Source organism: Onychomys torridus, chromosome 2 (genome assembly GCF_903995425.1).
Source record: "Onychomys torridus chromosome 2, mOncTor1.1, whole genome shotgun sequence".
Lineage (NCBI taxonomy): Eukaryota > Metazoa > Chordata > Mammalia > Rodentia > Cricetidae > Onychomys > Onychomys torridus.
Window position 1 is genome coordinate 47,509,513 of NC_050444.1, and position 14,921 is coordinate 47,524,433.

The following is a 14,921-nucleotide window of genomic DNA, read 5'->3' on the forward strand; positions in this document are numbered from 1 at the left end:
AACGTTTCTAAGACGAAATAACTTGAAACAACATATATACTACATTAAACACACGATAATTGCTTTAGGGGTTTAAAAACCTAAATTTTTATAACACTTGCATACAAACTGAAGGTTAGTAACTATCAATACCCATCTTTTGGAATTTTTAAATTTCAATAATAATGGAATTAATTTCAATTCCCAAGCCCCACAGAATTGAAAGTGACAACTTTTGTAGTCAAAGAGCAACATGACTATCTAATCAACCCCAGGAAAATGCATGTGGACTCTGGAGTATAATACTTTCTAAGAATATTTCAGTGTTAGGAAGAAACTTTAGTTTCAAAGAAAAGAAAAAAAAATAGTTACCTAGGTAGCCGTTCTGCCTGAAAAAGGAATCCACCCATGTGCTCTGTGTCCTGGAATAGATGTCAGGGACAAACACTGCTTTATCCTGTCGCCCGCCAACCACAGAGCCTCGTAATCGTCCAGTGCCAACGAGTTCCTCAAGCACAGCTTAAAGCATATCACATAGTACACACAGATCAGAACACACAGTTCCAAAGGCCAAGAGCTTTCCAGTCAGTCTTCCTAAACGTCATGCTTCTTAAAGATACATTAAAATTTAAACACCATGCATGAATTACACTTTAAACAAAATCCCTGATATTTGTTCTACTCAGGCTGTAATTCAGGGAAAATCTAGAAACTAGTGTAAATCAAACCAGACACTGAGTGACTTTAAACAGAACTCAAAATCCTGGCCATGAAATCAGAAATGGAGGCCATGGAAGAGGAGTAAATATCATGAGAGAGTGGGAAGAGTTTGAAAAGAGGGGGTCATGGAACACATGTGACATTAAAGCAAATGGGAGGGGACCATTTGGAGGATGGAGGGGACCAGTAAGAGAGAGTAATACAAATGGAGGCAAAAGACAACTATGAAGAAAACATGGCACATATGTATGAAAATGCTATAACAATCCCATTACTTTGTACATTAATTTAAAAACTTCATAAAAAAAATCATCACCCTATTATTTCTTTTATAATTTGATGTAAAGCAGATGACCAAATACTTTAAGAACAGATAATATTTAATCACTAGCATTTTACATTCAAATTTCTAATGTTTAGAAGAACCAAAGCACCAGGACACATTAGAATCAGCAGTGTGATCACTTTCCATTATTTCTAGCTTTCTGTTTAACCTGAAGCAGTGTATCAACCATTCTTAATGCAGAAGTAAAATGCCTTGGCTGAGAGGATAGACGCTGGCGCTCCAGTGGTCAAGGGCAAACCTTACCTCTGCCATCTACTAACTATAAAACACTGGGAAAGTCATTTCCTCAGTGCCTGTATTTTCTTATCTGTGAAATGGGGACAATAACAATACCTAATTCCTAAGGCTGCTGTATTCAAGTAAAGTGCTACCATCAGCTGGCATATCATAAGCACTCAATACATATTTCATTATCACCACCACTATCCTCATAAGTCTATGGCAATCTGGAAGCTAACTGGACTTTAGGCATGCTCAACAAGAGGGAAACCATGCCTCATATAGTAATGATGACTGAGGCTAGAGAAGTCATGGGTCTTGGAGGAGAACCAATAACCACCACTTTACTAAACCAGCATAATCCCTAACTACATTCTAAATAACTGTCCTTATTCCCACAGTGCAGTCCTCACTCTTTACCAAGGAAAACTCTTTCTGTAACACACTGAGATCATTACAGGGAACTACAACCAATCAAAACGCAGAGCTATGGCGCCCAGTCACAATGGATCCATATATAAAACAACTCTTGCACTTAAGGCTTAGGGACCATTGTGAAAGATTATAGGATTATAGAGCAATTGTGTCTCCTAGGAATGTCAAAGTCTCACCAACATGGCTGCCCACAACAATAGACAAGGTAATGTGGAGGGGAAAAGAAGCCAAGAGGTCTCAACCTTAACACATACAACTATAGGCAACTTAGAAATGCTGAGTGCAGGAGAAAGTCTTCCCCAGGGACAGCACCCCATTTAGTTATCCAATAAGACACACACACACACCACAACCACCACCACCACCACCACCACTACCACCGCAGCTGCCACCGCTCAATGAAAAAAGAAGTCATGAATTTGGAAGAGAACAAGAAGGGATATATGAGAAGTTCAGAGCATAGAAAGGAAAAGGAGAAACGACATGGCTATACTATAATTTCAAAAAATAAAGGAGAAAATAAATTACTTTGTTTCATTAACAGTCTATAAAGCAGTGCTATACTCTTGATGCTGAATGTCTTCTTGGTCCTAAAGAGGTACTACTGAGCTGATGATGGAGCTTGCAGAAGGTAGAACCCACAGGGAAGTCCTTGGATCATTAAATGTATGCCCTTGAAGAGAACTGTGTGAAACTTTCTCTTTCTCATCATTGGAGATGAAAGCCTGGTACTCGTGTATTCTCAAAAAACACTGTCTTACTGAGCTATACCCACAACCCAAACAATACAAATTGAAATAAAACTTACAGTAAAGGAGCTGCTCCTGAAATCCATATTTTGAAATCAAAGAATTCACTGCTGTAGGCCTTTAATGGGAATTAAAAGAAAAAAATTGAAACTCACTATAGAATTGTATATGATTTTAAAAAATCCAATCTGGAGTTTATTAAAAGAAAACACCAATTAATTGAAAGGAAAAAAATGATGGCAAAGTTATATCAACTCTTAGATACCTGATCAGGACTGTGCTACCCAGGTAGTAGGAATGAGTCTGTTCATAACCCAGATCAATTTCTATTATGATTCCAGTAACTTTCCTTTCTGTGATGCTGGACTTGCTCTTATCTCCGCTGTACAGCATACTAAAATCCAAGGATGCTCATGCCTCTCATTAGCAAATGCCGTGGAACCTCCCTCTAACTTGGAAACTTACAACTAGTAGATGTCCTTATTTTCTAATGCAATGTGTTATCTGAACAGTTTAGTGCATATGTAATTTTCTTCCCAAATATTTTCAGTACATGGCTGCATCCATGAATGATACAGAACTCACAGACATGTGAGGGCGGATGAATATAATTTTCCTTACTGTGGTTTCACTCTATTTACTTGAGAATATTCGAGTGAGATAATATGTGTACTTAAATGCATCTGCGATATTTCTAGACAAAAGTGTTTGAGAGAAATCAATGTTACTATGCTCTTTTTACTTATCTGTATTTTCTGTAACATTTTCTAAACTATTTTAATAGAGTATGATTTATATATAATTAACATCTACTCAATTTCAAGTGTGCACTCGATGATCTTAATAAATTTACAAACTTGTGTAACCATCACAACAATCCAGTTTCACAATGATTTTACCACTCAGTAGTATTTGCAGTCAATCACTGCTGCCACTCTGCAGATAAAAGTCATCTCTTTCCTGAATCTATAAATTTGACCTGTTAGACATTCCATATAGTTGAATCAGTAGGAGGTCTTGTGTTCCTGTTTCTTTTACATAGTATTATATTACTGGATGTTCATCAATAATGAAACATGCATGAAGTAGTTCAGTCATGAACATCACTGCTCTAATACAGACATATACTAGTTTGTTTATCTGTTCAGTTGATATTTACAGTGTCTATTACAATAGTTGAAGCATCATAAACAAATTTAATGAATGTCAAGTATTCATGTCTTTGTACGGGCACTGTAGTGACTGTGGCAGTGGGATAGGGGTGCTAAAATCATTCCAGGGCTTTGTGCATGTATAGGTGGCACTCTCCCACTATCACTAACTTATGTCCCCAGACCATGGAATGCTTTTAGGTAGCTGAACATATACCTGAGTATACTTTTTTGTTTTCGTGTGTGATGTATGTATGTGTGTTCAGGTATGTGATCCTATGTGTGAGCTTGTGGAGGACAGAGGGACAACTCTGGATATCTTTCACTATCTCTCCCCTTTATTTTTTGAGACAGGGTTTTTCACTCAACTTGGAGCTTCCTATTTAGCTAGGGTTGCTGGTTAGCAACCTCCCAGGATCTGCCTGTCTCCACTCTAAAGTACTTGGGTCCAGATGTGCCTCCATGCTTGGCTTTAAAGAACATGCTGAGAACACATGAAAACACTCAGAGCACACACCTTACCCACCGAGCCATCTGCCCAGTCCTGTATTTACTCTTCACTACTTATAGTTTTGAAAGTAAGATTCTGTGTCTATTCACTTGAAGCTATCATCTGTGTTCTCCAGCTAGATTTTAATTTTATGCATATTCAAAGTCCTTAACTAATTCCAGCTTTTTAATGCCTTACTGATGATTTAGAATGTCATAACTTTTTTCATTTAAATCCTTGAAAAAGCTTGGTAAAAAAGAAACATTATTTAAAAATGAATGAAACACTTAATGCTCCTGTGTCTGGGGAATTTTGACTAAATTATTTAACAAAATTTCATATGGATCAATTTGTTTTATTAAATTGTTTGATCCCAAATTTTCTCAAATTTCCAAATTAACTAGGTCCCAGTACGCTGTAAATTGTGTCATCTCTGTTATCTTACAGTAATTATCACAACCTTCTTCATGTTATTGTGTGTCTTTTCTGTTCCCATCAAGGAAACATACTAAATAGGAACTTCCTTAAAGGACTCCACCTTAGAACTTCTAGCTATTACTCAGGGCAGGCATTCAATACATGCACTAAATTTCTAAGTTTTTCGATTGATGAATTTTTATTTTGGTTTGGAACAGAATGTGGTATAGTGTACCTACACGTCACACTGAGCTTAGTATTTACTGCCTGTTCCTCCAGCTACCTGTACCAGCTCTCAACATACCCTTGTGGACGACATGCCTTCAGACCAGAAAAGTGAATGGTTCTTTAGTTTCAGACTAGTGTACAGACACAATGAATTCAATCCTCTATCTGGAAGCCACATGTCTTAGCACTATCTTGTCGGGCTCAGAACTAGGTTGACAAAAGCTGCACACAGAAACCCAGGATTACTATGAGAGGAAAAGCTGACTGTGACAAATTTACACCCACTGAAGTTATCCGCAACATGGAAAAGACACATATCTGAATAGGAAAGTGTTTTTAGTTTCTGACTAAACTATGAATTCAAAGGGCCCAAAAAGTTACAAATCTGACTCTCCCTGTCTCTACCTATCAGCTTCCCAGCTCAGCTCCTCTAAAAGCCATCACTGACTTGCATTTGGAGAGATCATATATAGGCTATCAGGAGCCATGGAGGATAAACAGTACATGGAGTGTGGGGAGAAAGGGACTACAGGAGCAAAAGCAAGTCAGGTACATAGGCACATAACGGGAATTGATGAAATAATTAAACACATTAAAGACGATGCATGCTAAATTTACCATAGCCGAAGAAGAGAATTACAAATATAAAAAATAGCAAAAGAAAGAAAAAGAAAAGAGAATAAAATGAATGAAGCCTCATATTTGACTTGAATCGGAGATAACAGTTTGATCACATGGTTTTGCTAGATATACAAATAGAAACATAGTACACATACCTGTGTCAGTACATCCTCTAACTCAGTGGTTCTCAACCTTCCTAATGCTGCGACCCTTTAATACAGTTCCTCATGTTATGGTGACCTTCCCCAACTATAAAATTATTTTCACTGCTACTTCACAACTGTAATTTTCTACTGTTATGAATCCTAATGTAAATATATGTTTTCTAATGGTCTTAGGTGACCCCTGTGAAAGGGTAGTTGACCCCAAAAGGGGTTGTGACCCACAGGTTGAGAGGCACTGCTATAACCTATTTACAAAGAGGGCCAAGAAACAGTCAGACCCCAATAGTGTGTAAGGCAACAAAGTACCCAGATGTAGGTTCCCACACAGTCTACTCCAACAGAGCAATCAGGCGGCCTTGGAGACATGGATAGAGAGGCTGAGTGGACAGGGAAATAGGAACTGAACCCAAAACACTTTGTTGTATCAGTAAAAACTACCCAACCCAGAGTATGAGGTCATGCCAGAAGGTCAAAAGCCAGTCTGAGGGCCAACTACCAGCAAAAATCAAAGGTGATTTGAAAATGTAATTTATAACAAGTTAAGAGTAAATGACAAATTTAGGGAACACTAAGTACCCAATAATAAAAACAAACAAACAAACTGTAAGTCTGAGAAAGAATGGGATACATGGAACTAAAATTTCATCCCTGCACATGGCTATTTATTTTCTTTATAAAGTAGCTTTTCAGGAATTTTATCAGCTATATCTGTTAAGTAATTATAACACTAATCAGTAATTGGAAAAATCTTAATTGTGTATCACCTGCTAAGGTTTAATTACAAGAATAATGAGTCCCTTCTGCGTATTCCTGCCAGCGATGGGCAACCTAAATACTGACAGTAACATGCACAAACAGCAGACCTGAGAACTTAACATCTTAAAGAATAACTGATCTGTGACCTTCTCAATATCGAGATCAGGAGAGTCAGAGAAAGACCAAACAAGTATTCCAGGTTAAAGGTGACCAAAGACCTACAACAACTAAAAATACTTGATTCGGAACTGAACCTGAAGGGGCTAGAAAGGGCAATGCTGAAGCAATCAGTATATAAAATGAATCCAAACCTTAGATGGGTGTATGTATCAATGCTAATTTTCTGACTATGAGTTCTGTATTATATTATACAGGACAATGCTCTTTTTGTCGGAAATACAGATTAAAATATTTGTGGTAAAATTTGAATAATTTCTATACTGGTCATAGAAATACTCTCTAATAGTTTACTTAAAAATTCCAGACTATTTAAGAATAAAAAGAAAAAGAAGAAAAGTGTTCCAACTGAATATAAGCTTCCCCTCCAAAGCTCTCAGTCTTTTGTACTCCTGTGCCATACATGTGTTTGATCCTCCATAAATACATACTGTTATTCTGCCCTATTTAAGAGAAATGTCTGCCATTAAATGTTGATGCAAAAACAAGTAAGATAAAGATAGAAAGTAGATATGGGATTTGTGATACTAGACACATGGCATGACACATGGCAGAGGGTAAGAAAATGGACAGTGAATACAGACATCAGCCTTAAGCACCCTTAAAAGAAAAGGCTGAACAGGGTATTAGATAGAGTGGAATATGCCGTCCACAGAGTTGTAAGGACATCTCAAAGACTGATGGGGATACAAAGCTAGTCAACACAAACTATGTGACAGGAGAGGTGATAACTAAGAATGCAGGATTTCTGAATTCTCTCTTTAAATAAATCTGAACATCTTACAGACTCCTAGTTAGAAATGTGCCTGTCTAAAGTAATACTGCTATTCATTACAACTGTGAACTTTCAGTAAAAAGGATTTCAAAAACAGTCCCACCTAAACTCCAAGCAACTAGGTCACTGACTTATCTGCCCACATCACATGGTTACTATGTCATAGAACCATGGGCACAAATCCTCCTGTGTTAGTAACTGCAGTCTTTCCATGATTCAGGGTGATCTTCACACAGTGATGTTAGCCTTAGATTGTAAACTGTTTTCTGTAAAAGTATAAAAGTTGTGGGAGCAGAGGAAGGAAGGCAAAGTGAGTGGAGACAGCTGAGTTTGGGGACCTGGGAGGCTTTACATTTCAGAGCTCTCCTTCTGCATGCTTAGTAAACTGGGATTCTTACGAGATTTTGCTTTAAGAAAATTCAACTACTTGTTAAAGATGCAAATCATATCAAAGAAATGTATAAGAATATACATATACATATATACATACTTCAAAACATGCTTACCGGGTAATAGCACTGAAGAGCCCACGGATGCGTGCTTTATGGCGAGCTACAAAGGCCTCAGTGAAAATCACCCCTCTGTTATCAAGGTCAATATGGCCATTGATAATTCGACCAAGTCGCTGAGTTAGTGCCTGGGAATCAGAGGTCAACTTTTATTAATTTGAAATAACAAAATTAAACCGTGTTTGTACAATCCAACTCAATTTAAGCTATGTGCTGTGACAGAAATTTCAACTGTACAAATTACATCAGACATGAACTAAAATGATGGATTAGTATCTAGAAAGCTTCATTGTCTCTTAGCAGAGTCCAGAAACCAAATTGTTAAAGCATTAGTTATAATAATAGTAATTATTGATTATCACTAGTTAATTGACAAAGGATTAACTCTAATAATAGCCCTCGCTTACAATACTTATTTCTAATGGAAAATAAAAATGATTCATTAGGCAGTTTTCTAGATACAAATGGTTTTCAACATACAAATAGCAAGATAGGTCTCAGAGAAGCCTGTTTGCACCTTTAGATACTAACAGGAATGTTATTTCAGGATTTTCCAACTAAGAGAAACATAAGATCTGAAAAACGATATTCCCTAATAGTAAGAAGACTTTTTCCAGATTTAAACTGGCAGATTGCTGGTTTCTTGACTGGTTTTCAAATTTGAGACAGTATTTCTCCTCTGCTATACTACACCTGTATAAGTATGTGTGGAACAGGTCTGGGCATATTTCATATCCTTCCAAAAGCAGATGAATTCAAGTTCATTTGTTTGATAGTTTTACAATGAAGAAAAACATAATAAGCTTTTAGGAACATGCTTGTGATATTCAGAAAACAGAGCTAAAAACTCTTAAGTACCCAGGAGCATAGTTGCACAAGAAATCATTTGGCCTGAACCTTATATTTTTTAAGTATAACTTTCTATGATTTATAGTTTCTCAGGTAGGACTTAGACCCTTAAATGCTTTGTAAAATATCTATTGTTTTTATATTGTGTTTTAAATACCACCAGGAAAGCTTATTCTACTAATATACTACAAATAGACCTCAAGTAATTATGGTTTGTTAACTTTCAAAAGTTAGATTTTAAGGTGAAAGGTAGTTGTGGAGGTTTGAATGAGAAGGCACCTCCTGCCCCCACAGGCTCATATAGTTGAATGCTTAGTCCCCAGTTAAAGGAACAGTTTGGGAAGGATTAGGAGGTGTGTCATTGGGGATGGGCTTTGGACTACCTACCTGTGGATCAGGAAGTAAGCACTCAGTACAGTACCATGTCTGCCTGTCTGCCACGATGATTAGATGATTATGGACTAACCCTCTGAAACTGTAAGTAAGCCCTCAATTAAATGCTTCCTTTTGTAAGAGTTGCTTTGGTCAAGGCTGTGGAGCCCCCAGCTGGATCAGGCCCTCTGGATAAGTGAGACAATTGAATAGCTTGAACTGCTTGGGAGGAATCCAGGCTGTGGCACCGGGACCTGTCCTTAGTGCATGAGCTGGCTGTTTGGAACCTTGGGCTTACACAGGGCCACTTTGCTCAGCCTGGAAGGAGGGGACTGGACCTGCCTGTGCTGAATCCACCAGATTTAAATGAATCCCCAGGGGAGTCTTGGCCCTGGAGGAGATGGGAATGGAGGGGAGGGGCTAGGGGGAAGGTGGGGGCAGGGGCAGGAGTGGGGAGGACAGGGGAACCCATGGCTGATGTATAAAATTAAAACAAATGTAATAAATTTTAAAAAAGGAAAATAAAGAAAAAAAAGAGAAATTTAAAAAAAATTTTAAAAAAGTGTTGCTTTGGTCATGATGTTTAATAAAAGCAAGAGAACAGTAACTAAGATGGTAGTTAAAATGAGATTTGGCTATTTCCTTGTTTCAGTAAACGGAAAACAAACTACTGTTTGTAGAGTGCTGTCCTTGTGCTAACACTTCATTAGATATCTTACTGATGCTTATGAAAAAGACACAGTCATTCCTTCTCAAAGGTATGATATCTGAAACACCATACAAATGAAATAATCTTAATGTCAGGTAACTAAGTAGGGGCATCAACAGGATTCAAATCCAGGTCTGTTTAACACTAAAGCCTATGGTTTTCCACTGGATCACATGGACATCTATGATTATAACAAACTACTTTAAAGATACAGCCAACACATAGCTTCAGGATTTAGGTAACACCATTATTACACTACAGTCATGATATCTAAATTTAGTAGCAATACGAATATCCAGAGTTGGAGAATACGTGAGATTCTTTGTCTTTCTGTCATGGTCACAGTTTAGAGGAGAACTGATGATAAGATAAGAACGGTACTACTGACTTTTAATAAGAAAATCCTCTGCTAAAAGTGTTTTGCACTGCGAGATATTCAGCAGCAGCCCTAATCATCCCCCTCTACTTTATAATATTTAGCTATTATAGAAAAGCGATATATATTTGGTTACTTTCTATACAGTGGATCTCACAAGCACAAGGCAAATCTACACACCCCTGGTATATGCACTTCTGTGGCATCAAGACAGTCCTACAAAGTATTCATTAAGTGTTCTTGGGCATCTTGTGGCTTGGGACTTGGAATACTTGTAATCACTTTCAACACATCTCTTTACAGACATAGATGGAATGCACAACCAATGTACATGGCTAGGAGAGGTAATCACTTGTATAAAACCACCTGACCCTGTCCCCCACTAAGATGCTTTAAAATTCTTTACACTATTAGGGGAAAAGTACCTGTGTCAGAAAGTCCCCAGGAAGGTCATACGTCTTACACAGTTCTGAGATGGTTACTTGACCGCTTTCTTGCAATTTGTCATTTACCTCTTCTGATAACCGATCCAGATAGTTCCTAATATTGAAGACAAGGCTTTTAAAAACTTAAAAATGTTTTCATTCTGTATTTTTTCCCATTCATGCTTTTCTTGGAGTATAATAGGTCCCCAAAGTAATGAACAGGATATGAATGAACAACATTCACTGCTCAGACTCTAAAGCTAATTTTTTGCTCATGGATGCAATTAAATGTATGGTTAATCAAATGGTAGGTTTTCTTTTTCTTTTACCAATAGATTTTATAATCATTTCACATATTTTTAGAACACATTTGCTTTGCATTCAGTTAATTCATGACAAATAATAAAGTTATGTTTTTATATTGCTTTAACAGGAAAAAAGATCAGGACTTACATTATTTATGAATATGTATTCCCCATAATTAGCATTTTCTTTTAAAATGGAATTAATTTTTTATAATGAAATGATTTTTTTTTTCCGAGACAGGGTTTCTCTGTGTAGTTTTAGTGGAACTCACTATGTAGCCCAGGCTGGCCTTGAACTCACAGAAATCCACCTGTTTCTGTTGGGATTAAAGGCATGCGCCACCAGCGTCCAGCCATGAAATGATTTTTATACTGTGTTATGTGAGCTCTAAACAAATAGCCTAACTGGCCATGACCAGCCTAAACATATATTATTTGAAGGAAGGAAAGAAAGTGCTTCTAAATATTATACTTACTCATCTATCAGTTGACCCAATACTATTTGGACATGCTTCTCTGATTTAATAATGTCACTGATTCTATTTTCAATATGAGTCAGGTCCACATTAATAACCTAGAATTAGATAGAAATTATATGAAGTTTGCACTAGATGTTAAATTTAAGAATATACATTTAGATTTATGTTTTTGTACTCATCCTTACATGAGTATATATGATGGAAAACACTTATAATATCCTAACATGTAGAAGGACAGCCACAAGTATAAGGTCAGTGTGGTCTACAGAGATAGTTCTAGGCAAGACAGGACCACAGAATAAGACAAGACACTGCTAATAAAAACAAAAAAAAAAAAAGAAAGAAAGGAAAAGGAAAAAAAGGAGGGGGTAGGGGTAAAATAAAAAAGAAAAAGAAAGGAGAGACAAAGTAAGAAAAAAAACATTGCTTATTTATTTACTTTTGAGTTCTGAAGAATTACATTTTTTTCCTGGAAAACTTGTATTAGGCAGTGAACTATATTTTCATAAAACAGCACTTTATATAAAATTTTCTAGTTTCTAGACCACCTTGGTGGTCATATATATTTTTTAATATTTTAAAAAGACATTCCTTTCATTTTTTAAACTATTTTTTACTTTCTATATACTAAAATACATAAATATGAATTCCTAATGATGTTTCACCCCAAATTACACAAATTTTACAATTTTATAAAGTAATAACTGTTGAGTTTAATCTGCAAAGAATGTTCTCAAACAACGAAAACTTAGTAAATCAACTCAAGGCATCAGCAAAGGTTTCACAACTATTTCTTCACAAACATCATACCATATACGACACCGGTACTAGTGAATACTTAGAAAGGAACTGAACAAATCCTTGGTATCAGAAATTAAGAAACTTTTAAGAAATAAAAGCAAAATTTTTATAAATTTACCTGTTGTAAGTCAACAATGTTTACTCGACCTTTGAACAAAAGACAGGCATTTAAATAACATGGAAGTACAGCCAAACAGCATCAAGTCTAACAGATACAGTGTTGATCAGTCCAAGTCCTTCTATAAAGAGCACAATAACTGATGCATGGAGATACAAGTTACTAATTGACCAATCATCATGGTTAAAGCCACAGGCGATACTGTTTTCAAAGCAGTTTTTATCACATCAGACCCAATTATGAACATCAACCGACACAAGATGACAAACCTCTGGGAGACATTCAACTCTCCACACAATTTAGTTTATCAAAAATGACCAAAAGAAACATCTGCAACTAAAGTAAGATGAAGGCCCCATTCTTTGAAAATTGAAAAGTAAACGTCTATCAGCAAGATAGAATCTGTTAAATATTCCAAATCATAGTATGTATTTTATTAGCACTATTGCAGGAAGATAAGAAACAAAACATCAACATTACACTCTAATAGTAGCCACTGAAAAGTGGGTTTTGGGTTGGGGATTTAGCTCAGTGGTAGAGCGCTTGCCTAGCAAGTGCAAGGCCCTGGGTTCGATCCTCAGCTCAAAAAAAAAAAAAAAGGTGTGAAAAGTGCGTTTTGTTAAAATCAAACTGTACTCAATCATTTTAAATCATTGTTCAAACTTTGAAAATACAAAGCAAAACAATATTTTATGTTTGCTAGTAGTAAATGAATTTTATATAATACGATGGGCCTCAGGTCATAGTATATAGATTTACAAAGTTTTTTGTTTTTAAGGAAAATAGTAATATAGCTTTAATATTTGAGAACTTATAATCTAATGAAATCACTATTCTTCATATATAATTAACCATCTGATCACTGGCAGCTAGGTACCCACCCCTGGTTCACAAAGTAAATTAATAAGAAAAGAAAAACCCCACATATATAGTACATTTAATTCAATACAACAAAACCATGGTATTTGTTCCATGATAGTTAGGATCATGTGTGTGTGACCCTAGAAAGGCTGACTGCATGAACCTATGCAGTTACCAATCAAGAAGGGTTAAAGCTCAGTGGTAGCACTTACTAGCACACGCCCAAGTTTAATTCCCAACAAACACAAAGTGTGGAAGAAAAAGGAACAATTGAGGAGAATGCCCTACAACCTCCATAGAACTGACTATTTACTTACAATTTTAATGTATTTCCCCAAGCTCCCAGTGAAAACCAAAGCATAACACTAAGCAATTACTTACCACCTCGGACATGCAGCTCATCTCTCATTTCTTTACTGATTTGGGCTGGAGTAACATATTCCTTTCCATCAAGCGTATGAACTACTTCTACCTGTTTCTGAGAGATCAATTTATTCACAATCTCAATGCAGTTCCGCTCTGACAACCTGCGGGAAACCAGAAGTGTAAGAGTGTAGTTGACATGTTCCACAAGTGTTTGAAAGCAGTATTTTGAGTAACTTCTACATTACAAATACTGTGCTTTATTAGTACAATGACATAAGTAACTTAAAAAGAAAACTTGTAGTAAGTTTACATCCATTTGAATTATTTACTTATAATAGACACATCACTGTATTATGATTCTAAACGTGTTCTCTTCTAGTCCTGCATTCAGTCTTCAAAGACCAAAACTGTGGACATACAATTTATGAAAGAAAAACACCAGCTATGCCTTTAATTTTCTGATGAAACAAACTTCTTAAAAATCACAGCATGCTGACCTTACTAGTACAGTTGTTGTACAGACAGGACATCTGACTTAGCAAAACCACAGTTACTACTGCTAGTTACCCACACCGTTTACTGTGTCCTAGATTTTGTTTTCTTGGGTTTTTGATGGTTTGGGTTTTGTTGTTGTTGCTTGTCTGGTGTGTGACTGTTCATGTGTTTGTAGCTCTCAATGCTATAAGCAGCAAGAAAGGACTACATGTTCAGATCCAGTAGTAATAAAATACTACAAGATCTCGTTTACAAGGAAGAAAAAAAGTCTATTCGCATCATATATGTGATCTGCAATCCTGGACATGGAGTCGGGGTGTTCTGGCCACGCCTCCAAAGATTCGTGGAGTACAGAAAAGTCTGCGTCCGGGAGTCCCTAAAAATGACAGATGGCGTGTGGATCTGGCTTAGATCTGTGGCAACAGATAAGAAAGGATTAGAGGAGGGCTAGGCTACTTGCTGCGCACTGCACCGGGATCTTTGCAAGCTCGCTCTAGGCCGGGCTGCGAGCGCCTCTACCGGCAGCTGCAGCAGCCGGGCTCCGGGGTCCCGGGCCTACACCGGCTCCAGACCGGAGGGGACCAGCACCTCTGCGCGGCTTCCGCAAACTGCGCCCGCTGGAAGTCAGCCGCCAGCCGCCGGATCTCCTCCCAGGCGTCCGCCATCACCGCCTCGCTCGCACCGACACCGGGAAACAGCAGACACGTCAGCCCTCAGCCGGCGGCAGGCGCCCCGGGACGGGCCGCGCGGAGGGCCAAGACACCCGCTCCAACGCAAATCGCGAACAGGGGCGTGGCGGTCACGCTCGGCGCCCTCGGCTGGGCGTGGCCTCCGGGAGGCGGCTGCAAACTGCTTCAAAGCCTGGCTAAAAGCTGACTCAGAAATCCTGCAGTTTGCCTGCTGCTTGTTGGTGCTCAGCAACCCTCAAATGATCGCCAGCCCTTGCAGAGGGGACGAGACACACTTCTTTTGTCGGGCTATTACAGACCGTGTCTAATCCACTTTGAACAATGAATCGGGCTTTTACGT

The 14,921-nt window shown here is 37.7% G+C and overlaps 1 protein-coding gene across 1 annotated transcript in view; it reads right to left on the bottom strand.

Moving 5' to 3' along the window:
* Ufl1 (UFM1 specific ligase 1) overlaps positions 1 to 14,681 on the bottom strand; it is a 31,710-nt gene extending 17,029 nt beyond the window's left edge. The window contains exons 1-8 of the mRNA XM_036178404.1: positions 14,481 to 14,681; positions 13,413 to 13,558; positions 12,171 to 12,199; positions 11,249 to 11,346; positions 10,468 to 10,582; positions 7,734 to 7,864; positions 2,508 to 2,566; positions 352 to 498 (exon numbers count right to left, since the gene is read on the bottom strand). Coding sequence (XP_036034297.1) covers positions 352 to 498; positions 2,508 to 2,566; positions 7,734 to 7,864; positions 10,468 to 10,582; positions 11,249 to 11,346; positions 12,171 to 12,199; positions 13,413 to 13,558; positions 14,481 to 14,557 — 802 coding nt within the window. The 5' untranslated portion in view covers positions 14,558 to 14,681. The remainder of the gene's footprint in view (positions 1 to 351; positions 499 to 2,507; positions 2,567 to 7,733; positions 7,865 to 10,467; positions 10,583 to 11,248; positions 11,347 to 12,170; positions 12,200 to 13,412; positions 13,559 to 14,480) is intronic.
* Between the last annotated feature and the right edge of the window lie 240 nt (positions 14,682 to 14,921).